General features: G+C 43.8%; 2 protein-coding genes across 2 annotated transcripts in view; both read left to right on the forward strand.

The window, feature by feature from the left end:
- The window catches only part of adgra3 (adhesion G protein-coupled receptor A3), a 53,951-nt gene extending 33,674 nt beyond the window's left edge, over positions 1–20,277 (forward strand). The window contains exons 4-19 of the mRNA XM_035753141.2: positions 745–816; positions 1,237–1,308; positions 1,748–1,908; positions 2,688–2,901; positions 3,326–3,490; positions 4,364–4,565; positions 4,919–5,068; positions 5,825–5,986; positions 6,215–6,418; positions 7,151–7,358; positions 7,715–7,923; positions 12,683–12,807; positions 14,556–14,679; positions 15,457–15,602; positions 16,566–16,661; positions 18,410–20,277. Of these exons, the coding sequence (XP_035609034.1) occupies positions 745–816; positions 1,237–1,308; positions 1,748–1,908; positions 2,688–2,901; positions 3,326–3,490; positions 4,364–4,565; positions 4,919–5,068; positions 5,825–5,986; positions 6,215–6,418; positions 7,151–7,358; positions 7,715–7,923; positions 12,683–12,807; positions 14,556–14,679; positions 15,457–15,602; positions 16,566–16,661; positions 18,410–19,886 (3,787 nt within the window). The 3' untranslated portion in view covers positions 19,887–20,277. The remainder of the gene's footprint in view (positions 1–744; positions 817–1,236; positions 1,309–1,747; positions 1,909–2,687; positions 2,902–3,325; positions 3,491–4,363; positions 4,566–4,918; positions 5,069–5,824; positions 5,987–6,214; positions 6,419–7,150; positions 7,359–7,714; positions 7,924–12,682; positions 12,808–14,555; positions 14,680–15,456; positions 15,603–16,565; positions 16,662–18,409) is intronic.
- Positions 20,278–25,039: 4,762 nt separating this feature from the next.
- Positions 25,040–27,440, forward strand: part of kcnip4a (potassium voltage-gated channel interacting protein 4a) — a 250,518-nt gene continuing 248,117 nt past the window's right edge. Inside the window, exon 1 of the mRNA XM_035753145.2 lies at positions 25,040–25,459. Coding sequence (XP_035609038.1) covers positions 25,387–25,459 — 73 coding nt within the window. The 5' untranslated portion in view covers positions 25,040–25,386. The remainder of the gene's footprint in view (positions 25,460–27,440) is intronic.

Consider the following 27,440-nt stretch of genomic DNA (forward strand, 5'->3'; position numbering starts at 1 on the left):
TGATGTGTATGACATGCATCATAAGAGGCTAATCTTGACTAGTTTAGTGTGTTACACAGGCTTTGATGTGTATGACATGCATCATAAGAGGCTAATCTTGACTAGTTTAGTGTGTTACACAGGCTTTGATGTGTATGACATGCACTATAAGAGGCTAATCTTGACTAGTTTAGTGTGTTACACAGGCTTTGATGTGTATGACATGCATCATAAGAGGTTAATCTTGACTAGTTTAGTGTGTTACACAGGCTTTGATGTGTATGACATGCACTATAAGAGGCTAATCTTGACTAGTTTAGTGTGTTACACAGGCTTTGATGTGTATGACATGCACTATAAGAGGCTAATCTTGACTAGTTTAGTGTGTTACACAAGCTTTGATGTGGAAACCCCCTCTGGGTGAACACAGACGTCTCAAATCACCTTAAAAAGTTGTACAACTGACACCCGATATTTTTAAAATTATTATTATTATTTTTTATCCCTGCCTCTGCCCCAACCTGTCTCTAGGGGGAACGACAACACCAGTCTAGTTGACAGTTTTTCTCCGATTTTGATTTGTTGACCGAAAACGTGGATTTATTAGAATTCACGGAGTCACCACATGATGTCAATTAACGTATGCATTCCATGTTTGTACAATTTGCGGTGGCCTATGATGTTTCAAAAAATATCGCTGCTGTTTGACATGAGCAAATCAGGACAGAATATAACCAGAATCTCCATTGGTTTGGCTTTCTACAGAGACCTGTCCAACAACCGCATTGGCTGCCTCAACGTGGACATATTCAAGGGCCTCTTAAGTCTGGTTCGACTGTAAGTAAATAGTTATTTTCGATTTGCTTTGAAAACCGTTCATTTCTTTTCTCTATCATCTTTAAAAATTACTTTCAAAACAACCCCATAAGTCATTGATAGGTACATTCACGGGAAAGTTACATATTTGGCTCCAGTGCCCCAATAGTATTTGCCCTTCTTAGAAAATGGTGGCAGCCAGGTGCTGAGATATTAGCATATTACCCAGGGTTCCCCCAAGAGTTTCAGTGCAACAGCTGCAACACATTATTCCATGTCCTGTTCCCACAATACAAAGGTGAGGATTACGATATTCCTGGACATCTCAGTAGAGTAACCAATGACCGTTTGTGTTTGGGTCCTGATGGTGTGATGTGACAGGTTGGCATATTTGAATGAATTTGTTATAGGTGATTGATAGCCTTCGTCTTGTCTTTTCAGAAACCTTTCAGGAAATATGTTTTCATCGCTAGCCCAAGGGACGTTCGACAGCTTGGTGTCGTTGAAGACATTGTAAGTATGATTTTAGGGGTGACGGTTAGAAATGCGTCTCTCTAGCAGTTTACAGTGTTTTTACTGGGCTATTTACAAATGGTAGGGCTACGCCATTCTTCAGGCCGCCACTTAAAGGTGGAATCTGTAACTTCCATTTCCCAGTTGGCAACTCAAGGTTCTACAAACACATTACAAAACATACAATCAAATGGTTCTGCCAAAAACCCCTCAACCTCTGTTTCCAGACTGCTTCATAGGGCTAGCACTTTTGACTGGAAATTAAACTTAAAGGGGCACTTTACCACTTTTTAACCTCATATTTATTACTTCTACAGATGTGTAAAACTGTGATTTAATATATTCTGTAGTGAAAAAGATAAGAAAATGACTCTCTACGATGTCATCGGGAGTGTTGAACTGCCCCTTTAACACTGTGTCTGTCTCCATGTTACCTCAGGGAGTTCCAGACGCCGTACCTGCTGTGCGACTGCAACCTGCTGTGGCTGCTGCGCTGGATCAATGACAACAACGTGGGGGTGAAGGACACCAGCTGCTCCTACCCTCGCTCCCTGCAGGGCCAGCTCATCACCTCCACCAAGCCTGAACTGTTCACCTGTGGTAAGGATACAGACACACACATCCTACACTTAGTCATCAGCCCTCAAGTTCCACGTACGTATATACACACAGAGAGAACACTAGACATAGGCACGCACCAATGCACATGTGCGCGCACACACACTCACTCACCTTCATCAAACCTACGTTTTGTCAGAACACAATCAACAACACACATACATGCTACTCCCCTACACCATACATCACCTTGCTCAAGGCTAACTCTTGATGAACACACTCTCACAAGCAGTCTTTGGCACGCTGCCCTCCTAAGACGCATTCTCAGACAGGACAGATATATAGATGTACTTAAAACCTCTCTCTCCCCACTCCATAGTGGTGAGTTTGGCTCGGCCGTCTGTTTTGTGTTGCTGGTATTTTTGGGAATGGGAGTTGTCCAATGGCACAGGCGATAAGGAAAGGGCCAGCAGCACGTCGCAGTGCAGTGTTTGTTTGTGCTTGCCCTGTCTTATCAGTTTGGCACTCTTCACCGCACGGGTTAGGAAATACGTGGCACAGCTTTCACAAGTAGACACACATGACCTGAGTGATGAATAGGACCACCATTTGACTATTGAGGGGATCCCAGCAGGAGATGAATGAAGTTGTTTTGAAATGCATTGAATTAACCCCATCCTACTCAGACATGTCCCCTAGAGAGACACTCACCTATGGTCATGTGTACACACACACACACACATCACCAAATAAAAAAGCCAAAACTCTAAAATAAACCACACCTGAAACAAATGCCCTAAATGGAACCGTGTCCTCCCCAGATGCACCCCTGGAGCTGCCCTCCTTCCAACTGACGCCATCCCGGCATCAGGTCGTGTTCCAGGGCGACAGCCTGCCCTTCCAGTGCCAGGCCTCGTTCGTGGCGGAGGACATGCAGGTGCTGTGGTACCAGGACGGCCGTATGGTGGAACCCGACGCAGCCCAGGGCATCTTCATCGAGAAGAGCATGGTGCAGAACTGCTCCCTCATCGCCAGGTACGATGAAGACCATCTGCTTCCTGTCTGTTTCCTCCTTCCAGGGAGTTTCTTCTTGCCACTGTGCTCCTGCTATCTGCTCACTGTGCTGCTGTTTGCACTTTGTGACAAATGCTGTTGGGGGGGGTCAGCGTAAACATAATGTTATTGATACCGTGAAGTTGAAGCGGCCTCTTTACCTCGGCAGTGTATGAAACCACTGTATATGCATTTGTAAAAAAGCAATGCGGTCAGCCCTGAGGAAATCCTGTGCATGACTCCTATGTTATAGTAAAAGGCCAAAGTCAGAAATGGTCATGAACGTTACCTTTTAAAAAAAAACGTTAATTTGATGCAAATGGCACCTGTCAGCAATCATGGTTGAAACTAGCTACTGTTTGGCAGTAATATATTATGTCACTGTTGTCCCTCTCTGTTCTATCAGTGCGTTGACCATCTCCAACATCCAGCCTGGCTCTACGGGAAACTGGGAGTGTCGTGTGAGGACCAGCCGTGGGAACACCACGCGTACCGTCCACATCATGGCTCTGGAGAGCTCTGCCAAGTACTGCCCACCCGACAGGGTGTCAAACAACAAGGGAGACTTCAGGTGAGCTCGGTTGATGTCAGTCAGTCATCTGTCAGATAAATGGTTTCAGGTGAATATTGTACTTTTATTCATCTATTGGTTTAATCTAATCTCCGCCATGTGGTTTAATCTCATCTATTGTTTTATGCAAGCAGGTATGTATATACTGACTTGTGTAATTTGAATGGACTTGTTTAGGCTGTTTAACTTCTTGACGCTACCCATCCCTTAAGTGTGTCAGTTGTTTGTGGAACAAGCTCGGCTCTGTGGCACCTCCTAGTGGTTGAATATCAGACTGTTAATTGTAGTAATATCGAAATCGTATTCACTAGGCACCAAATGGAAGAAAACTTGACAGAACGAGGGAAGGACTAACGTGAACTTGTCTGATAAGAAATTGTTGTTTTGATTGCTGAATGTTTTCAATTTGTAAAATTGTAATTGTCTACAAGCGTCTAATCCATTGAGTGAATCGTAGAACAGGGCTGGAACTAAAGCTTTCCACGGTTTTAGATGATGATGTTGAGCACCAGTAAGTGGCAGCAGCTGTGGCTAAATAATCACATGATGTTCCTGGAACACACCACGTGACTCATGCTAACCACACTCTGGCATTCCCATCTTCTTTTTCGTAACCAACTCTCTCGCCGACTCAACTCATGACAAGAAACGTGAACCTGGCACATCTATTAAGCACTTCATCAATCTTAGGTGGATTCTGGCATTTTGCTAACTGAACAAATTCTCTCTCTCTCTCTCTCTTTCTCTCTCTCCTCTCTCTCCCCTCCGTCTGTCTCTCTCCACTCCATCTGGCTCTCTCTCTCTTCCCCCCCCCTTTCTTTTTCTCTTTCTCCCGCTCTCCGGCTCTTCCTCTCCCCCTCCCCCATCTCTCAGATGGCCTCGTACCATGGCGGGCATCAGAGCCTACATGCCCTGCAACAAGTTGGCGTCGGGCGCGGGAATCTACTCGGGCTCGGTGGGTGATGAGCTGCGGGCATGGCGGCACTGTGACCGTGGGGGCCTATGGGCCGAGGACAACTACTCCCGCTGCCAGTACCAGAAGGACGTCACCCGCATCCTCTACATCATCAACCAGGTGACCATGGCACTCTTTCTGCCCATGTTTGATTTGCCCTCTTTGTCTGTGTTGTTTCTCTACATCCATCGTTCTCTTTTTCCTCATCTTCCTTTTGTTTTCATCTTTCAAGCCTTTACTCTTGGTCTGTTATTTTCATCTCTTTCTTCTGACAGTGTTTTTATTATTATTAATCCCCTCCTACACTCAAATTCCTTCTTGACGCTTTCACCCTAAATCTGTCTGTCTCTGTCTGTCTGTCTCTGTCTGTCTGTCTCTGTCTGTCCGTCTCTGTCTGTCCGTCTCTGTCTGTCCGTCTCTGTCTGTCTGTCTGTCTCTGTCTGTCTCTGTCTGTCTCTGTCTGTCTCTTCTAGATGCCTCTGAACATGACCAACGCAGTGATCACAGCCCGCCAGCTGCTCGTCTACACAATTGAGGCCGCCAACTTCTCCGATAAGATGGACGTCATCTTCGTGGCCGAGATGATCGAGAAGTTTGGCAAGTTTGCCGAGAAATACAAGGAGGTGAGTCCCGCTTCCATCTCACAGTCCCACCGTGTATCTCATTTAGGCACGAATAAGATGCACGCACTTGCATATAAAGACACACAGACGCACAAACAGAGGATACGAACACCATGCACGATGAGGTGAACCTTCGGGCATAGGTGTCATGAGAAGAAATGGGGTCACTAAGTGGAGCTACTGTAGGTAATAGTCTGTCAGTGTGTGCTGCCACATTTCTTCTGAGTGCAAGTGACAGTGTGAATATACAACTTACTGTAGGCCTTTCAATCTTACTGCTGATATTTGGGGCGTCTTCCCTTCACTTTATCACTACGTTCCTCGTAGTTGAGACAAGGCAACCCTGTCCTGTTTAAATCCACAGGAATCTGAATGAGAGCGGAAAAGATAGGATCTGGAATGAGGGATGTTTCCTGTCTGGGATTTGAGCTGTGAGGGACTGCAGAGCAAGGCCGGGTCAGGTTTCTTTGCCTGTTTGGTTTCCATTGGAAGGGCATTCAATGGCGCACCTGTCAGTTTGAGCTCATTAGAGAGGGCTCTGAATGTCACACCTGGTTGAGACCTGCGGCCCTCAGTCAGCAATCATGGAGAGAGCGCTGAGAGGAACCACGGTGATGATAATAACATTGTTTCGGTTGATACGGCTGGTGTATGCATGTGCCCTGTCTGTGGCCCTGCGTGTGTGTGCAGGTAACTTTTAGCGTGCAGTTATGTTGTTTCTTGGCGTGTGTGTAAACCCTGCTCTGTCTGTCTCAGTTGGGGGATGTGATGGTGGACATCTCCAGTAACCTGATGCTGGCTGACGAGCGGTTGCTGTGGATGGCTCAGCACGAGGCCAGGGCCTGCTCCCGCATCGTGGAGTGTCTCCAGAGGATCGCCGTACACCGCTTAGCCAGCACAGCCCAGGCCTACTCCACCGTAAGATCACAGTAAATCATGAGATCACAGTATATCATGTCCTATTACAACTCTACGGACCAAATCCTAAGCAGCATTGATGCATAAATGCATTGATGTCATTGGGAGGCGCACTACTGTCTGTAGATGTGTTTTCCACTATTTGAATTTCAAAGCCCGTCTGATCTTACTGTTCTTCATTTCGCCTCGTGTATTATTCTTTCTCTAATTCCCATCATTTGTTCCCAGAATTCCCATAACATCGCTCTGGAGGCCCACGCCATCAAGGCGAGCAGCTTCAACGGCATGACCTGCACACTGTTTCAGAAGCTGATGCCTGAACGTGTTGGGATCAGAGACCTGGGTCCGCGCATCGACCTAGACGGCAACCCTGACCGCCAGCTCAGCTTCAAGTGTAACATCACCAGCACCCTGTCCAGCCTTGCTCTTAAGGTCAGTACACAGGAATGTCCATAAGGGAGTCGATCACAAGGTGCTTATAAAGTAACCAAGTCTCGACCGCAAAGAGCAAGCGGCAGCAGTCATGTTAATTGAAACGGGCCTCCTTAATGCGTCTGAATACTTGGTTTGGCTTGCTCCTAGCAGAACTCGGCTAGGCGACGTGAACTCCCTTCAGACCGTAGCTTGTCCATCTTGAGACGCCGTAGCCATTATACACCTCCTCAAAACAGTCAGAATTAGTCTAAGGTCGTTTAAGAAATCTGTCATAAATGTTGATGTTTTTGCCTAGTCGTAAAATTTTACATTGAACTAATCTGTTTGGTGCAGTATTTCGCTCGTGAAAAATATGAGCAGGAAAAAGAGTCAACTCTTGTTGAATGACAAAACACAACTATTTGAAGAATCCCTTGGGGGCGTAGACTTTGGCTTGTTGTGTGCACGAACAGCCCAAAAAAGACATACCAAGGACCAAAACGTCACAAAATGTTGTCATAATTATCCACAAACCGTTTCGGATGGGGAAACATGCGGACGTCTTTAATGAGGTGCATTGTCATGTGACGTTCACCCATAACACATTAAAACGACGAACTGTAGAATAAAGCATTACCCAGAATCCCACAGTTATACTGTACACTCCATTATTTTAATCTCAATGGGATTCACCTGTAGAAATAAGGTATAAATACAATTATAGAATAAATGACCTCTTTCTCTCCCTAGAACACCATAGTGGAGGCGTCCCTGCAGCTCCCCCCCTCTCTGTTCTCCCAGTACTCTGTCCCTGGCCAGGCCGGTGACAACGTCTACAAGTTCCACCTGCTGGCCTTTCGCAACGGCAAGCTCTTCCCCTCCACGGGCAATTCCACCCTGCTGGCCGACGGGGGAAAGAGGAGGAACGTGGCCACCCCCGTGCTCCTGGCCAAGATAGGTGAGTCTGGGTTTTGTTCAAGATGTTGTTGTGACTTGTTTTAATAGTGAATTTTATGTTATGGGCAACAAATGTTATTAGAATGAATAGATGTTGATTAAAGCTTTCAAAGACTTGATTTAGGATCCGTCTGTAATTTGACATTTTACAGTGTACGAAAAAGCTAAACATTTAGTTCTATGTAGTGAAAGTGTTTGAGGCCATTTTATTTTCTATTAATTAAGTGTGAGGTGGCAACTTGTTTTTTGTTACAACAGGTTTTTGAAAATGTTGCGCAAAAAAGATTGATAGATTCATAAAGATAAGAACCATGACATGTTTTGACCTTCAAGACTAACGCCTCTCTCTCTGGTCAGAGGGTTTCCCACTGCGCGGCCTGCGGATGCCGGTGAACGCCACGCTGCGGAGGTTTGCCCGCGGCACTGACGCCGTGCCCGCCTGCTGGAACTTCAGCCTGTTGGGTGGGCAGGGCGGTTGGCAAAGCGAGGGCTGCCGTCTGCTGGGCCACCATGACAACTTCACCACGCTCTCCTGTGACTCGCTCAGCAACTATGCCGTGCTCATGGTGAGTGGCCAGGGGGTTCCTGGCTTTTAAACTTAATGAAGAAATGTGACAACATAAGGTTGTTTGTTCCCAACAAGGGCTATTTTCCTCAGGAAATACGACAACACGGATAATATAGAGCTGGCTGTGTTTTCCGTGCATCGGCAGGACAGAGCAGCTACGTCTGGTAAGACGAGGGGCGGAGGTGTGTGTCTATTTGTCTGGTGCGCAATGTCTAATATTAAAGAAGTCTCAAGGTATTGCTCCCCTGAGGTAGAGTACTTCATGAAAAACTATGGACCACACTATCTACCGAGAGAGTGCTCATCTATATTATTTGTGGCTGTCTATTTACCCCCACAGACTGATGCTGGCACTAGGACCGCACTCAATGAGCTGTGTAAGGCTATAAGCAAACAAGAAAACACTCATCCAGAAGTGGCGCTTCTAGTGGCCAGGGACTTTAATGCAGGCAAACTGAAATCAGTTTGACCTAATTTCTATAAGCATGTAAAATGTGCAGCCAGAGGGGGGAAAAAAGCTCTCCCTCGCCCTCCATTTGGCAAATCTGATTCTATCCTAATTATATCTTCCTGATTCCTGCTTAGAAGAAAAAACTAAAGCAGGAAGCACCAGTGTCTCGCTCAATACAGAAGTGGTCAGATGACGTGGATGCTACGATACAGGACTGTTTTTCTAGCACAGTCAGGAATATGTTCCGGGATTCTTCCAATGACATTGAGGAGTACTCCACCTCAGTTATCGGCTTCATCAATAAGTGGATCGACGACGTCGTCCCCACAGTGACCATACGTACAGTTTGAGTCGGAAGTTTACATACACTTAGGTTGGAGTCATTAAAACTAGTTTTTCAACCACTTCACAAAATTCTTGGCAAGTCGGTGAGGACATCTACTTTGTGCATGACACAAGTCATTTTTCCAACAACTTTACAGATAGATTATTTAAATTATAATTCACTGTATCACAATTCCAGTGGGTCAGAAGTTTACATACACTAAGTTGACTGTGCCTTTAAACAGCTCCTGACACAGCTGGTGTAACTGAGTCAGGTTTGTAGGCCTCCTTGCTCGTACACGCTTTTTCAGTTCTGCCCACATATTTTCTATAGGATTGAGGTAAAGGCTTTGTGATGGCCACTCCAATACCTTGACTTTGTTGTCCTTTAGCCATTTTGCCACAACTTTTGTAAGTAGGCTTGGTGTCATTGTCCATTTGGAAGTGTCACGGCTGTTGAAAGGAGAGGACCAAGGTGCAGCGTGGTGAGCGTACATTTTCCTTTTATTAATCAAAATGATGCCGAACAAAAACAAATAACTCTACAAAAACAAACCGTGAAGCTCAAAGGCTATGTGACCTAAACAAAGTCAACTTTCTCACAAAGAAAGATGGGGAAAAAGGGCTACCTAAGTATGGTTCCCAATCAGAGACAACGATAGACAACTGTCCCCGATTGAGAACCATACCCGGCCAAAACAAAGAAACACCAAATCATAGAATACGAAACATAGATTGCGGTCAGGGCTCTCTGCGGTCAGGGCATGACAGGATGACCCATTTGCGACCAAGCTTTAACTTCCTGACTGATGACTTGAGATGTTGCATCAATATATCCACATATCCCCCCCCCATGATGCCATCTATTTTGTGAAGTGCACCAGTCCCTCCTGCAGCAAAGCACCCCCACAACATGATGCTGCCACCCCTGTGCTTCACGGTTGGGATGGTGTTCTTCGGCTTGCAAGCGTTCCCCTTTTTCCTCCAAATATAACGATGGTCATTATGGCCAAACAGTTCTATTTTTGTTTCATCAGACCAGAGGACATATCTCCAAAAAGTAAGATCTTTGTACCCATGTGCAGTTGCAAACCGCAGTCTGGCTTTTATATGGCAGTTTTGGAGCAGTGGCATCTTCCTTGTTGAGCGGCCTTTTAGGTTATGTCGATATATAGGACACGGTTTACTGTGGATATAGATACTTTTGTACCTGTTTCCTCCAGCAACTTCACAGGATCCTTTGTTGTTGTTCTGCGATTGATTTGCATTTTTCACACCAAAGTACATTCATCTCTAGGAGACGTTCAGAACGCGTCTCCTTCCTGGGCAGTTTGACGGCTGTGTGGTCCCATGGTGTTTATACTTGCGTACTATTGTTTGTGCAGTTGAATGTGGTACATTCAGGCGTTTGGAAATTGCTCCCAAGGATGAACCAGACTTGTGAAGGTCTACTATTTTTTTCTGAGGTCTTGGCTGGTTTCTTTAGATTTTCACAAGGTGTGAAGCAAACAGGCACTGAGTTTGAAGGTAGGCCTTGAAATACATCCACAGGTACACCTCCAATTGACTCAATTGATGTCAACTAGCCTATCAGAAGTTTCTAAAGCCATGACATCATTTTCTGGAATTTCCCAAACTGTTTAAGTGCACAGTCAACTTAGTGTATGTAAACTTCTGACCCACTGGAATTGTGATACAGTGAAATAATCTGTCTGTAAACAATTGTTGGAAAAAATACTTGAGTCATGCACGAAGTAGATGTCCTAACCGACTTGCTAAAACTATAGTTTGTTAACAAGAAATTGGTGTATTGGTTGAAAAACAAGTTATAATGACTCCAACATAAGTGTGTAAACTTCCGACTTCAACTGTACATATCCCAACCAGAAGCAATAGATTACATGCAACATCCGCACCGAGCCAAAGGCTAGAGCTGCTGCTTTCAAGGAGCGGGACACTAATCCGGATGCTTTTAAGAAATCGTGCTATGCCCTCCGACGAAACAATCAAACAGGCAAAGCATCTATACAGGACTAAGATTGAATCCTACTACACCGGCTCTGACGCTCATTGGATGTGGCAGGGTTTGCAAACTGTCACTGATTACAAAGGGAAACCCAAACGTGAGCTGCCCAGTGACGCGAGCCTACCAGAAGAGCTAAATGCCTTTTCATGCTCGCTTCAAGGCAAGCAACACTGACGCATGCACGAGAGCACCAGCTGTTCCGGGCGACTGTGTTATCACGCTCTCCGTAGCCGATGTGAGCAAGACCTTTTAAACAGGTCAACATACACGTTTCAAGCAGACCACCGTAGTCTCTGTGCCCAAGAAAGCAAAGGTAACCTGCCTAAATGACTACTGTAGCACTCACATCGGTAGCCATGAAGTGTTTTGAAAGGCTGGTCCTGGCTCACATCAACACCATCATCCCAGAAACCCTAGACCCACTGCAATTCACATACCGCCCCAACAGATTCACAGATGACGCAGTCTCAATCGCACTCCACACTGCCCTTTCCCACCTGGAAAAAAGGAACACCTATGTGAGAATGCTGTTCATTGACTACAGCCCAGTGTTCAACACCATAGTGCCCACAAAGCTCATCACTAAGCTAAGGGCCCTGGGACTAAACACCACCTTCTGCAACTGGATCCTGGACTTCCTGACGGGCCGTCCCAAGGTGGTAAGGGTAGGCAACACATCTGCCACACTGATCCTCAACACTGGGGCACCTCAGGGGTGCGTGCTTTGTCCCCTCCTGTACTTGCTGTTTACTGTGTGGCCAGTTACAAATCTAACACCATTGTTTCGTTTTCTAATGACGGAACAGTGGTAGGCCTGATCACCAAAAACGATGAGACAGCCTATAGGGAGGGCGTCAGAGATTTGGCAGTGTGGTGCCAGGACAACAACCTCTCCCTTAATGTGAGCAAGATTAAGGAGCTGATCGTGGACTACAGGAAAAGGAGGACCAAACAGGCCCCCATTAACATCAACAGGGTTGTTGTGGATCAGGTTGAGAGTTTCAAGTTCCTTGGTGTCCACATCACCAAACTATCATGGTCCAAACACACCAAGACAGTCGTGAAGAGGGCACGACAACACCTTTTCCCCCTCAGGAGCCTGAAAAGATTTGGCATGGGTCCCCAGATCCTCAAAGTTTTACTGCACTAATCGAGAGCATCCTGACCGGTTGCATGACCACCTGGTATGGCAGGCATCTGCTCGTCATCTGACCGTAAGGCAGGTAGCCTAGTGGTTAGAGCGTTGGACTAGTAACCGAAAGGTTGCAAGATCAAATCCCTGAGCTGACAAGGTTAAAATCTGTCGTTCTGAACAAGGCAGTTAATCCACTGTTCCTAGGCCGTCATTGAAAATAAGAATTGGTTCTTAACGGACTTAAATAGAGGTAAAAAAAAAGGCGCTACAGAGGATAGGATAGCGCTTATGGCCCAGTCCATCACTGGGGGCCAAGCTTCCTGCCATCCAGGACCTATAATACTAGGCAGTGTCAGAGGAAGGCCCCAAAAATTGTCAGACTCCAGTCACTGAAGTCAGACTGTTCTCTCTGCTACCGCACGGCAAGCAGTACCGGAGAGCCAAGTCTAGGTCCAAAAGGCCATGAGACTGCTGAACAATTAATCAAATGGCCCGCATGATTATTTACATTGACCCCCCTTGTTTTTGCACTGTTGCTACTCACTGTTTATTATCTATGCAGAGTCCATCTTACCCCTACCTACATATACAAATTACCTCCACTAACCTGTACCCCCGCACATTGATACATTGGTACCGGTACCCCCTGTATATAGCCTTGTTGTTATTTTATTGTGTTACGTTTTATTTTTGTTTATTTTGTAAATATTTTCTTAACTCTTATTTCCTGAACTGCATTGGGCTTCTAAGTAAGCATTTCACGGTAAGGTCTACACCTTTTGTATTTGACGCATGTGACGACAAACTATTTGATCCCACAGGATCTTACTGGGGTGGAGTATTTTTCTCCCAGCATCGAGCCTCTCCACCCAGTCATCTACGCCACGGCTATCGTCCTCTTGCTCTGTCTACTGATCATCATCATTAGCTACATATACTACCACAGGTAACAGCTCTACCTGCATACTCGTCCTGTTAGAATCTAATACATTGTATACCAGGTATATAAGATACGTGTTGTGTGTTTGCTATGCCGGATTAAGTGATATGAAATGCTATTTTATAAAATAATTTCTCTGTAATTAATATTACCTGATCAAACTAATCATGTAAATGTAATTAACTAGAAAGTCGGGGCACCACGGAAGAATGTTTATAGAGCTGTTGTGTTACGAATAGACTCTTAAAGACCTGGTAATCTTTTATATCGATAGCAGTCAATTATTAACCTAAATAATCACACAGAATTACATATACACAAGATGGATCATACATTGATTACTAATTATGTCATACAAGAAAACGTACCTAGCGGACGGAACCGATATGACGCCTGGTTACACAAAGAAAGGGGGTTGTGTTTGAATGAAAGCGCGGGAAGACTGAGGAACAAAAGGATTGGGTCTCTATCGGACCTTATGAAGCTTTGCTATCGTAAATACAGAATCTTATGCATTCTAAATAACCGCCCATTTGGAAAAGGAAAATGCAAGAAATATTTACTCTGAGCTGCGCTTCGATAGATTGGTCGTAGATGGAAGACTGGGTTGCCCAGCAGAGATCTCCCTTGTCCTTTTGAAGAATATGTCTTGTGGTAGAACGGGTACATTGTAGTACCCTGTCTTTCTGAAGAGATTGTCCGTCCTTTCCTAGCCCACGTTTACAGCTGCTGCTGCTAACTCGACGTCTAGGATGTATTCTTTAGAGAATAAGATTTCAAAGTTCATATCAAGTTGCCATTCAACCATTCGCAACCAGAGCTCACACTGAGGTTGGCTTAGTTATGTAGTTGATATTAGCTCTTTTAAACGTATGGACAGCAGTTCTCACGTCATCGGGAACACAAGGTTGACTTTCGTCAATGGGCTTTTGTCGTGGTGGAAAGAACGGCGTGTTCCATAGTTCACAACCAATGTCTGTTCACTTGGGCGGGGCCACTGAGTGAGCATAGTTCACTCATGAAAATAATTATCTAATTTAGAAGCTAAAATTATATTTAATCTTTTCACAAATAGTTTCATATTTAAACATTTCAATTGCACAACAATTCCATGTGAATTTGATAACTAGGATGTGACAGTTTGTCATCCTATCATCAGTAATAATGTATCAGACGACAACTGATCTGACATCATATTCTTTATGTACCAACTGATATTTTCAACTGGTTGGATTACCGAAATATGGTTCCATTCCCCAACCTTTTGATGTTACCAGACTCTCTATGTTAACAAAGGGCTTTCTAAGAGTCCAATCTGTAGAGTAGAGAAAAGGGGGAAAGGTATTTATAGGGGTCATAAACCTCACCAACAGGGCAACGACATGACAATACCAAGTACCCATCTTACTAGTAGTACGGTATCTAATACTGTGTATATTACCAAATGGTGGACTGTGACTCGCTTTCGGGTCGCAGCATAAGATTTGTTGGCAGAAGGTTTCTTATTGGTTGGGTCACAATGCAAAGAAGTTTGGGAACCAATACTGTCCAGGCTCCAGTAAGATTTTCACCACTCCACAAGCACATCTACACCATTCCACACTCATTCAAAATTACAACAAAGATTCTGAATTCCTCAAACGTACGAATAGCTTTTAATTTTTTGTTGTTGACAATTGACATATTTTATTCCCTGAGCTCAGCATTTATTTGCCAAATCTTACCATGTCAGTTCTGTGTGTTTGCCTGTCCAGGTCTGTCCGGATCAGCCGTAAGTACTGGCATATGCTGGTCAACCTCTGCCTCCACATATTCCTCACCTGTGGCGTCTTTGTGGGTGGCATCAACCAGACACGCTATGCCAGCGTGTGCCAAGCCGTGAGTATTCCCCCCTCCTACCCACCATACCCCCCTGGTGTGCAAGCCTATCTGCCTACCATGCAGACTGCCAACCTGCCTTCCCGTGCCCAAAGCATCTCACAATTATATGGGGATCTCAAGATGTTGTGGAGAAAGATGTGCCTTTGGCAACATACTGTGATTCTGGACTTGTGGCTGAGTTCCGACTCGCCACCCTTCTCCCAAAGTGTGCACTTGCCGTCATAGATTGAAATGCATTGGATTGGCTAAAGAGAGTTTTCACCATTTGTTAAATCCATGATGAGATGTGTGCAAGTGCACACTTTGGGAGAAGGGTGGAGAATCGGGACTCAGTCTGTCTCTCAAATATTTATATTTCAGCTGAAGGCAGCCCCTGCTGATCTTCACTAGGTTATTTTATTAATGAATTGTCCCTCATACAAAGGGCCCGGCTGGTGGAGAACATCTGGGAAAATCTGACAGCTAGGCTCTACATTGTCGAGGAATTTAAACAGCTGACAATTAGTATAATAACATTTTATGAAGTTAATTTTCAGAAAATGTCTAGTATTTTGCTCACAAATCATTTGCGAAGCATCTATATAGTGCCTATGTAGAATGTATGAATGCTCTATAAAGCCTTTATATATATAGTACAGGCAAAATATGTGGAAAAACTTTCACTTTTTCATAAAAGCATGAAATTGGGTACATTTGTACAGTTTGGGGTGCTGAACCTTTTCACAGCTAAGGTTTTTGTTTGAAGTTGGACTGAGATTGTTGTCTTGTTTTTAGGTGGGCATCATTCTGCACTACTCTACCCTGGCCACAGCTCTGTGGGTGGGCGTGACGGCACGCAACATCTACAAGCAGGTGACTCGCAAGGCCAAGCGCTATGAAGAGCTGGACGAGCCCCCGCCCCCTCCACGACCCATGCTGAGGTAAAATATTACAGTTCCCACAATGCACTGTTATGAAACTGCTTGGTCATTATACCCTATGAAAGCAGTTTGAATGGGCTTCAAGCTTATATCATCAAATTCATGAAAACGTAGTTAGCATGCTGGAGAGTGCTTGCTTGAGTTGAGGACTCACAGGATGGTAAAAACCCTTTAGTTACAGTCCATTTTACGTGTTTTATATTAGATTACTCTGGCTTTTTTACTGAACATTGCCAGCCAGTACTTATTAAAAGAAATACAAAACCATTTTTTTTTTTGTAGACCGGCAAGCTGTTGAAAGTGAGAGATATATATATATATATATCATGCATACATACATACATACATACATACATACATACATACATACATACATACATACATACATACATACATACATACATACATACATACATACATACATACATACAGCTGGTGGGAGTTGTAGTTGAAGTGTGTAGTTCTAATGACTTTTCGGCTTCATGCTTCGTCTTGGCCATCAAATACATTGAAAACCGGCATATGGTAAGTAAATTCACTCGAAACACTTATACATTTTAATATACATGTTTACATGACCACGTTTTCATGAATTTGACTGTGTAAATTTCAAGCCAATTCTTGGCCTACAAAAAGAGGAAACAGGAAGTACCACTTTCAGGGCATCTAGCGAGTCCGACAAGTGTGTTTACTGTAGTTGGAATGCTGTACATTCACATTTGAATGTTTTTCTCTCCTTTTACAAGCAGTTGCTAATACTGTTGAAATATATTCTAGAAAGGTTTCTCTTATCTCTGTGACTTGTGGAGGGAGAAATTTTGGTTTGTGTTGTTGATTTAAATTCCATCACAGGGTGTTACTATAGAGGCCTAATGCATATATACCATCTCTACCACCAATTTGATCTCTTTCACAAGAAAGCAGGTCCTAATAAGTTGTTTTTCCAATACCTTTTCTTACCAGGTTCTACCTAATAGGCGGAGGGATACCGATCATAGTCTGTGGCATAACCGCAGCCGCCAACATCAAGAACTACGGTAGTCGGGCCAACGCGGCATAGTAAGTAGTGCCAGTCTGTCATATTGTATGGAAACCAATTAGTCCTTCTACTATACTGTGTGTTTATGGAAATTCTGTTACATTTTTATCTCGCCAGAAGGCTTTGTGTGTGTGTGTATATAGACAAAACTATACCCAAGACAAATTGCTTTTTGTTTTTGACTGACCAGAATGTGTGTGTGGATTTATGTAAATAACAAATATTTAGCGGGGATAGGAAAAGTTCCGAGTCCCTGTGAAGTTCTGAGAACCCGATTAGGGAGCGCTATTTATAGTGTCTCGGGACCTCAAGTCTGCTGTCAGTGTCACTCCTTTTTCTCTCGATCTCGTGTTCTGGATTTCTTTTTCTCTTCTCGCTCTCTTTTCTCTCGAATCTTCTGCTTTTTTCCTAATCTATCGTTCTCTTCTCTTTCGTCCTCTTTTTCTCTCATTCTCATCTCTTGTTCTTGCTCTCTCCCTCGCTCCCCCCTTTCTCTTTTATGGTGGCAGCTGTTTGGGTTGCATAAGCGCCCTGGGTAATTTGGAAATCTGGACCTGGGAGTCTTTGGAGTTTAATTAATTCACAGCTACCGAGACGAATGGAAACCGCCCTGTGGAATTTTCTGGAACCGATTCTCTGAGAATAGGAAGAGCAGGATGTTTAATACAAAGAGGCTCAATGAGTGCACGTGTGTCTTTACCTGATTTAATGAGATAAGGGGTTGAGTCAAACTTGAAATGACGAAGTTATTATATATATATATTTTTTAAAGGTTGGACCACTTGAATGGTCGGCACTTCACTCATCCAGTGACTCATGGGTTGTTCCACCAATTCGGTGCCTTTTTGAAAAGTGTAACTTTTTGATTTCATCTCATTTAAACATTCTGTCATAAAGAGAGAAAAATATAATAGTAAGTGTCTATTAAATGCCAAATAAAGTAACAGATATGACTAATCGGGTTGATTATTTCACCTTAAATTGGCCATAAATCCCCTTGTGACATGGGAAGCTTGTTGTGTGCAAATAGGAGTGGCAAAATGAAATTGTGAAAACATTTCAAGCCTCTCTACAGGGTTTTTATGCTTAGTTTTCCACCACAAAACATGAGAAAATTCCCCAAAAGAAAACCGGCTCACCTGCTTTAACATTATTATTTGACTATTAAAATGTTTAATGTTTATTTTGCAATAATAACAAAAAGGAATAGTTTCACCATTAACACAACATTTCAGTTCACGTGACAGGGTTGACCTTAAAATGAGGGACAGATGTAAATGAATCACTCTTCACATGAAATAAATTATTATCTCAGAAATTACTTTGTAAAGCAACAAAATAACTAGGGCTGGTGAAACTTGGTGAAGTTTTGGGGTTAAGAGGTTAAAATCTCCCAAGATGTGACACGGGTGGTTGATGGAGGGACGTGATAATTCAGAATTTTGGCACTTTAGCAAGTCATTTATTTATATATATATATATATATTTTATTTTTTAATGATTTATTGAATGAACAATTTGGTCTATTTTAAAGGACAATTCATTTAATATAACTGGCTTTTAACATTCAGTATTGGTGCATAATATCTACTTAAAATATCAAAGGCACTCTAATACATGTCATATGGCTCCATTGCCAACATGTTTTTGCTGACATATCAACACCACTGCATACTACATTTGTGTGAATGATAACGTGCGTGTGTACCACATTTACATAAATATTTCTTGTTTGTACTGTTGCCTTTCCCCTCTGTGTGTCTCTCAGTTGCTGGATGGCGTGGGAGCCCAGCCTGGGGGCCTTCTTCGGCCCTGTCAGCTTCATCGTCTTCGTGGACTGCATGTATTTCCTTAGCATCCTCCTCCAGCTGCGACGCCACCCTGAGCGCCGCTACGAACTCAAAGAGCCCGCCGAGGAGCAGCGGCGACTGGCGGTAGCAGACAGCGAGGCCGGAGATGTCCCAGCCACCCTCCTCCACCTCCACGACGCCTCGGCTCCCCACGCCGTGTCCCTGTTGGCCTTGGAGAACGAGCATACATTCGCGGTGCAGCTCCTGGGCGCGGCCGCGGCTCTTGGGCTCTACGCTGCGCTGTGGGTGTTTGGTGCCATGGCCGTGTCCCAGGAGAGGCCGGCCGACCTGGTGTTCTCCTGCCTGTTTGGCGTGGTGGCGCTGGCCCTGGGTGGCTTTCTAATGGCGCACCACTGTGTCAACCGCCAGGACATCAGGCACCACTGGGCTCAGGCCTGTTGCCCTGGGAGACGGGCATACTCTGCGCAAGAGGACGCCCTGCTGCCGCTGCCGGGTACATCCACGGCCTCCGCGGCTGGGTCGATTGGTAGGGGCAACGGAGATGCAGTCAAGTGTGCCCACAGCAGCGCTGAGTCATCCTGCACCAATAAGAGTGTCCCCAGCATGCGAAACTCCGCCCAGGGAAGTAAACTGACCAATCTGCATGCAGAGGCGGCGCAGAACAAGTCCCTGCCCTTACTACACCTGCCCGCGCTGGCTAATGGCGCAGCCTTGCTGGACAACAGCCTGACTGAGCACTCTGTGGACAACGAGATCAAGATGCACGTGGCTCCTGTGGAGGTGCAGTTCCGGCCCGTCAACAACAACAACAATCCCACCGCCGCCACCAATGGACACGCGGGCCGGCACCACAAGAATAGGGCGCGGGCCCACCGGGCCAGCCGACTCACGGTGCTGCGCGAGTATGCCTATGATGTGCCCACCAGCGTGGACAGCAGCGTGCAGAGCACCCCCCACAGGCGGCATCGCCACGAACACCACGACAGTCAGCAGGCACGGAGCAGCCGACGGGCAGCCTACATGGCCTACAGAGAGCGCCTCCAGAGCCAGATGCAACAGGACAGCAGCGACGCCAGCACGTCCCTGCCCCGACGCTCGCGCTATGCCGGCAAGGGAGGGGGCAGCACTAGCACCCTGGGCAACGGGGCTGTCAGAGGAGTTGGAAGTGGTAGTGTCGGAACAATGGTAGGATCAGGTGGAGAAAGTGAGGGGGTTGGGACTGCTGCTTCCGTTACGAGTAAAAGCAGTAGTAGCGTAAAGCAGCCCAATAACACAGAACTGGTGGAGGGCCAGCCCAAATCGTACGGGCTCAACTTGGCTATACAAAACGGCACGCTCAAAGACAACGGGCAGAACATGCCTTTAATCAACACAGAGAGCTTGAGCTCGGCCAACATAAAGACTGGCCTATGGAAACACGAAACTACCGTGTAGCGAATGTTTTCTGCACCAAAGACTGCATATCACATGCTCTACCCTTCAACTGTGAAATTTAATTTTATACTATTGTTGCTTTTTAGATTTCTGTACAATAATTTTTTTTTAAATTTAAAAAGAAAAATGTATCGGGATAAATAGTCCCACTATTTTGAGTTTGTGAAAGTGTTGTGTTTTGGATGCCACTCATCTGTTTCTGTAGGAGACATTTTATAAATGGTCTATTTTTACATCATTTAATCCCGATTTGGTTACACTGTTCTCAAGTTTTGTACGTGAAACTGCATGGTCTGTACCGTTACTGTACCGTGCATATCCATTGGGCTGGTTCTTTTGTATTTTCTAGTGTGTTCCAACGTAATAAACCAACAGTTTCTAATTCCATTCACCTATTTGAAAGTCTCTCATTCCCCTGTTCTCGGTTAACCTTGACTCCGGCATATTTCAAGAGTGCGAAGGCGAGTCAAAACATCTTGGTTCTCAAAAGTTCCCCTACTGTCAGTGGTTCCTTGACAAGCTCAAGGAACCACTGGCTTGCTCAAGGGGTCCGCTGGCTTGCTCAAGGAACCACTGGCTTGCTCAAGGAACCACTGGCTTGCTCAAGGAACCACTGGCTTGCTCAAGGGGTCCGCTGGCTTGCACCGCCTGCAGTGATTTGACAGCGAGAGTCACTGTCGGCAATGAGAGGATCATTAGTGCATTACTACTTCTACTTAAGAGAGAGAACGATAAACAGATTGAGACAGATTCAAATGTAAAAGACAGGTAATTGTAAATTCTGCCAAAGCGTTACAAAACAAAAAAATTCAAAAAAGTTGAATGTTTTAATTATTATTGCTATACTCTATACCTCTCCCATCTCTGTAGCAGACCATCAGTGTTTTATACTGCTGCATATATCTGTTAGGAGAGAGTGGGGAGGAGTGACGACTGAGCTGTACTTTACCGCACAATGTGTCGCAGGGGGATGGATTGCCATCATTTAGTCTGCTAGATGCATATCCACTTGTCAGTTATCATGTACTGGTCTTAATCCGTTGATTAGTAATCCCCGTATATGGCCTAGGGACAATCCATGCTGGAGGGTCTGCCCTAAATGTTCACAATATGTTTTGACAGTCATTTGTTTGACATACTGCACCTATTACGACTCAACCTGTCCTTTATTCAACTTTTGTGTGAAGGTCATGTAAAAAGAAAGTCCACTGACTAACTTTCGAAGCCACTAAGGACACAGCAAAGAAAGTAAAGACATCACTTGAATGTTTATGCTAATGATGCAATACAAAGCATATTTCAGACAGGCAGAGATGTATTACCCGGCCATCTTGAAAGTGACAAATCTGTAATACGGCCTTTGAATAATGTATTGAGCAGTTATGGCTTGATTAGTGTTGGCTTCAGTGATTCCCTCCAGTCAGGAGAGTGAGCTTCAAATAATGACAGAGGTTTCAAGGAGTCGATCCCATCTGTTAGGAAGTTAACTCGAGGTTGACACTTTTCTGTTTTCTTTCTTGAGCTAATCAAGTCGACCAACGGGCTGATACAATCTGCTTCGAAATCACGCAGAGATCCGATATTAATAGTCAATCGCTTCCCCAAATGTGTGTTTAGAACTCGGCAAAGGATATCCAATGCTTCCAGGACTTGCCTGTAAAAAAAAAAAAAAAGTAGCTGAGAAACTTCAAATGGTGTTTTTTTTTTGTCATCAACTATGATTTCTTAAGAGCATGGCCAACCACGTTCTTATGGGAGGCGAAGGACGGTTAAGGTCAGACGAGTAATGCCTGGAAGAAGCATCTGGCTTTGTTGTGGAAACTTGCCATGGGAATTAAGATTGATACCTTCTACAAAGTCGTGCCATCTGTGCTAGTCACAATTAGCTGGCTCGAACTGTCTAGAGGACAATACATATATTACCTGGAGCGTCTTAATTACTTACAACTTTAGAGGCCTGAACTATAAATGAGCAACCAGCGCTTCTAATGATTACGGCAATGTCAAGCCATTGTCTTATTACATGTAGCGAAATATGAAACCAGGAATCCGTGTGGTGGTGAGAGTTGATCGTTTGGTGTGCTCCTGCACATGGGGGGGCATTTGGACTGATGTTTTAAGACCATGCAGTCCCTTTTGATGGAGCTTTTCTCTATTCTGTATTCTTAGTATTTTCAGCTAAAAATGATGTAGTCATGTGCTTTTATCTGAACGCATTGTTTGCAGTCACACCTGGGGGAGAGAAGACCAGGTGGAGATGACTGGGCGAGTGGAAGAACTTGCCTTGAGCCGAGTGAAATGGAGGACATTCATCAATGGCCTGTGCTGAAGTCAAAGCAAGTCGTTGTTTGGCTTGCTTGTCCTGAATCCAACTGTTGCAGGTCTATAGGTATAGTCACTTAGGATGTCGGTATGGGAAAGTGGGATCTCATGGTCTTTTCAGGCTCATCCAAATGGATTCTTGACTATGCAGATGGATGGGTGTGGGGGCCATTTTTTTAAGGCAATGGGCAGAGGTCCAGATTCAGCTAAGTGATGAAGAGGTAGAGATGGTTGAGCAGAAGGAAGAGCAAGAGAGAAGGTAGAAGTTGAGGAGGAGAAGAGAGGTTCCTTTGTTTTTTCATTCCATTCCTGTAGGACTCCGAGTGCTCAGTTTTGTTACAGCCCTGCACTAACACCTCTGCACTAAACCTACATATGTTGGTTAGTTGAAACGTTGCAATATGTTACAGGTTTACAAGAAAGCCACAATATTGCACTATTGATTGATTCTTTCAAAATAATCTGAAATCTTTTGACTCATTAAAGTCTTCTATATTAATTGACATGTTCATGATTTTCGCTTACATTTCCATTGGAAGGCATGCATTTTAGGCTATGACTACCCACAATACCTCAGAGCGTTAGGATAATCCACACAAAGGCAATGACTGACCACGGTAAATGGAGAACACACACGTGTTTGTAATATCCAAATCCAGCGAACTGCTTTTTGTGTACCATATAGCTCAGAAAATGGTGACTTTAGACTGAAGTTACATAAACCCATCACACATAACAGACGGTGTGTTAGCCTCATCACCCCCAGGCCACACTCAGTTCTAGTGCGACCCGTCAACTGCATAGTAGAATCAGCAGGTTACAGCTTACTGTGACAATCACTCCAAATTGCATCTGAAGGGGAAGCTACTATGACTGACCCACTAGCTTTTTGGGTAAACTAGCTTATTTCATGTACTACAATTCAACTCTAGGGCATTTGCACATATTCATATGCTATTCAAGTCAAGTGAATGTGCTGGCAGTGGTATTTACAAAACATCCAAGTGGGACACATTTTCTATAGTATACCCTACTAGGCTTGTATGCAATTAGGTTTGCACAATTCCAGTAACTTTCCCAAAATTCCCCGTTTTTCTAGAAATCCTGGTTGGAGGATTTACGGATTTCCTTCTTATTCCATCCTGAATAAGTGTCCTAAGTTTAACTGTGACCTTAATTGCCTACCGTCTGTAAGCTGTTAGTGTCTTAACAACCGTTCTACAGGTCCTTGTTCATTCATTTTTTTATGGTTCATTGAACAAGCATGGGAAACAGTGTTTAAACCCTTTACAATGAAGGTCTGTGAAGTTATTTGGATTTTTACGAATTATCTTTGACTGACAGGGTCCATAATAAGTGTTGTTTCTTATTTTGCTAAGTTTATATACCTTGATTAGATAGGTATTCACCTCCTTGAGTCAATATATGGCAGAAACACTAGCGATTACAGCTGTGAGACTTCTTGGGTAAGTCTCATTAGAGCTGTGCACACCTGTATAATATTTGCCCATTATTCTTTTTACAATTCTTCAAGTTCTATCCAGGTGCTGAGGATCATTGCTGGTCGGCAATTTTCAAGTCTTGCTATAGATTTTCAAGCAGATTTAAGTCAAACCGTATTATAAAAACTTAGTATCCCTTTGCGTTGGCTTTTTGTTATTGTTCCATACATATGCATGTTTTGGAATACTTGTATTTTTTAAAATTTATTATTTTTTAGCCATTTAGGTCATTATTGTGGAGTCACTAAAATGTTGATCCATCCTCATTTTTCTCCCCTCACAGCCATTGCTCTGTAGTTTTAAAATCACCAATGATCTCATGGTGACATCCCGAAGCAGTTTCCTTCCTGTCCTGCAGCAAAGCTCAGCAGGACAACTGCACCTTTTGATGTGAATGTGTGGTTTAAAACATCATTCACAGCATAATTATTATATTGAAAAGGATTATAATGGATTGTGTCCCTTCTACATATTGTCAGCAAATTCTGCAATCAACTGAGTAAATTTACTCCTGTTTCACACCAATGGTTACACCAAAGCTGTCCGTTGTGCTTTAGGTAACTGACAGTGTCCAAAATAGAGATGAAAATGTCTATTCCCAGTAATGCAGAGTATAACTTTTTACACTCATTCGCAAACTCCTTTGATTTGTCACTGACAGGCACTCGGTACAGTTTGTAAAAAGCAGAAAGGAAGCATTTTCTGTGAAACGTCAGTTCTGTTGTCTACATTTGCTGACAAGCAATCTGGGTGGTCTTTTGATCTCAGAATTTAAAGTATTAGGGTCTGCATGGTAAAACCAAGATGTGTGTGTGTGTGTGTGTGTGTGTGTGTGTGTGCACTTGCATGCACAGCTGAAATATTAGCTACCCACAGTACCATACTCCTGCATGGCCCCAGAATTATATATAGTCAATATATTGTGTCAATAGGAAGAACTTGTATATGTCCTTGAGTCAGCTTTTCATATCCCTGTACGGTGCAGACTACAGAATTTAAATGGGTGCATAGTGAAACATTTACCTGATTTTATTCACATTTTGGAATAAAAAGGGTGTAATTGCAGACCGAATTAGCGGTGTTTTCTGATTTAGGTGTTTCTTGATATCAAGTTACATTCATTGGTGAAAGGGTGAAAGTTGATTGCATTCATTTTGGAACCTAGCTGCATCACAGGCAAGAGACATATGCACGTTCTAAGCCCTGGGCGAAGTTGGCGCAAAAGAAGTGACATAATTAAGCACGAGGAGTAATGATTAAGATTCTGTTTTCACATGCAAAAGTGATTGATTTAGATGTTTTTTAAACGCTTTATCTGCCTTCCCAATGAATATTAGTTTGAAAATTAAAACATAATATTTTAAGGGAAAGAGATGGACGATGCACCATGCTGCCTTGTTGACAACATGACCAAGCAGCGTCAACATGACCTCAACGCTTTTGTTGCCCCGCGATTCAGCATAATCGGATCCGTCCAAAGGCAGATATCGATGAGCGAAACGCCCGGAATTACGGTCTGCAATTATAGCACATTGTTTGCGCGCGCCCATGGAGAATGTCATGCGCGCGAGATTTCTGCAATAACTCCGGTACAAGTTGCAAGTGAGCATCTATACAACAAACTATCCAGCGCTCCAAACACTCACCGTCGGAACTCAAACTAAACTGCAATTTATATGACCATGGATTCAAAGACGAATAGAGTGGAAAGCATTTCTGCCCGAGTGGATGCTGCTGGGTCTTCAACTGGTAGGACAGTATTTGCATGTTTATGCCCCTATGTTTTGTTATGAATCAAAATGTCGGGTGCAGTTGGAGCAACAAGCATGTTATTTTTCCCTCGGAATAGTTTGCATGGAAACTTTTGCCCTAATGCTACTTTTTTAAGTAGTCATGTGTGTACTTTTGTCTTCTCCGTTATTATAGGAATGAAATTCATCCCGACCTTATTTGGTGTACATTATACTACTTGGCACACTCTTGTCAATTTGAACAGCTGTTTATGATTAGCAACACCTGAATGAGGCAGCATCCTTTGCGTCGCATGGTTTTGTATTGTAGCTCAATTGTTTAGCATTAATGTCCCAGCATTTGTGTAGGCATATTGGACAAAAGGTGTATCAGATTATTAAATACATATGTAGCTGACACCAATATAATAAAACAATATTTCCCGAGGTGGTGTGCTATACGGCCAGTATACCACGACCAATATACCACGGATAACGCCTCGATCATAGTGTCATTGCTTTTGGTACACCAGAAGGACATTTATTTTCAATGGAATGCTGCGTTTCCTGTGCCGTATTGCTTTGCAGATGCAGTTGGTGTGCGTTCTGTGTGCTGCATACGTTGGATTTATCGAACGTAGGCGTCAAACTATACGTATATGGCTTGACAGAAATGGTAGCAGAAGGTGAATGTTGAACTTTTGTTGCACACACATCCAGATGATGCTGCATACTATTTTGCGCAAAAACACTATCCGTGTGGCCAAGGCTAATGCTTCGAACAGCGTATTTGCGCAAAATGGTATGCATAATAATCTTGATATGTGTGCAACAAAAGTTCAACATTCACATTCTGCTACCATTTCTGTCAAGCCCTCTACCCATACAGTTTGACGCATACGTTCGATACATCCAACGTATGTACCACAAAGAACGCACTGCCCCCGCAACGCAATACTGCAAGGCAAACGCAGCGTTTCATTGGGCATGAATGTAATTCTGGTGTACCAAAAGGCAATGACGCGTTCGGTGATGATGTGAAGCAGAGTGCCTGGACACAGCCCTTAGGAGTGTTTTATTGGCCATAGACAGTGTCACAAACCTCTGAGGTGCCTTACCACTATTGTAAACTGTTTACCAACCCATGTTATAATGGCTAATAAATCCCCATGATTCGCAATACTGCAGACAGGACCAAACTGTGTAGACTGTTTAACTAGGCCTAGCTAATGTTGTAATCACCATTTCTGTAATGTGAAAACTTCAACCATATAACTGACATTCCCTCCATGAACATTGTTGCTCTTATCTGCTCAACTTCATTTCTATGCAACTTGAAAGCAAATAATGTAATACAATGGTACACAATTGACTGTAGTAAGTACATTTAACCTCTGTAGTACCAAGTGCCCTTAAAAACAAAAATGCACTTTTAGATCCGCAGTCCCTGCAACTACATAATTTGTCCATTGTGACGAGAAGGGAGCTCGATCATTGGCGGTCATGGACAATCCAGTTTGTTCTACAGTAGAACTGACCACAGGTTGCAGAACACCTGCATTCTAATCCTGGCTGCTTCTCTAATGTGAGCATTTGGCTGCCTTCCAGGCAGATTATCACTCTGTTATAGTTGATGGGTTTCCCTCAGGCAGCTCATCTCTTCTCACAAAGCAGTTGAACAGCAGTTAACAGATAGTTATCCCCTCACACAGGTCAATGTTTTTGTGCTGTTTGTAATCTCTTGATTGGGTCCTTATTATGCCTGCATTGGAGTTTGAATCAAAGGATTTCAAGGAATCCCAACTGAGCAGATGGAAGTGTGCTGACCTCTGCAGAGGTAGAAAGTGTATGTAATTCAAGTGCTTTTCACATTTTCCCTATGTGTACTCGGATGTGAGATATGAAACTGATTTATTCTGACTGGGTAATTCTGTACCTCCATTAAACCAACTCTACTGACAAGGAAGATTAAGCATGCAATCATTTGATATTCTTGTGGT

This window comes from Oncorhynchus keta, chromosome 35, assembly GCF_023373465.1.
Source record: "Oncorhynchus keta strain PuntledgeMale-10-30-2019 chromosome 35, Oket_V2, whole genome shotgun sequence".
Taxonomy (NCBI): Eukaryota; Metazoa; Chordata; class Actinopteri; order Salmoniformes; family Salmonidae; genus Oncorhynchus; species Oncorhynchus keta.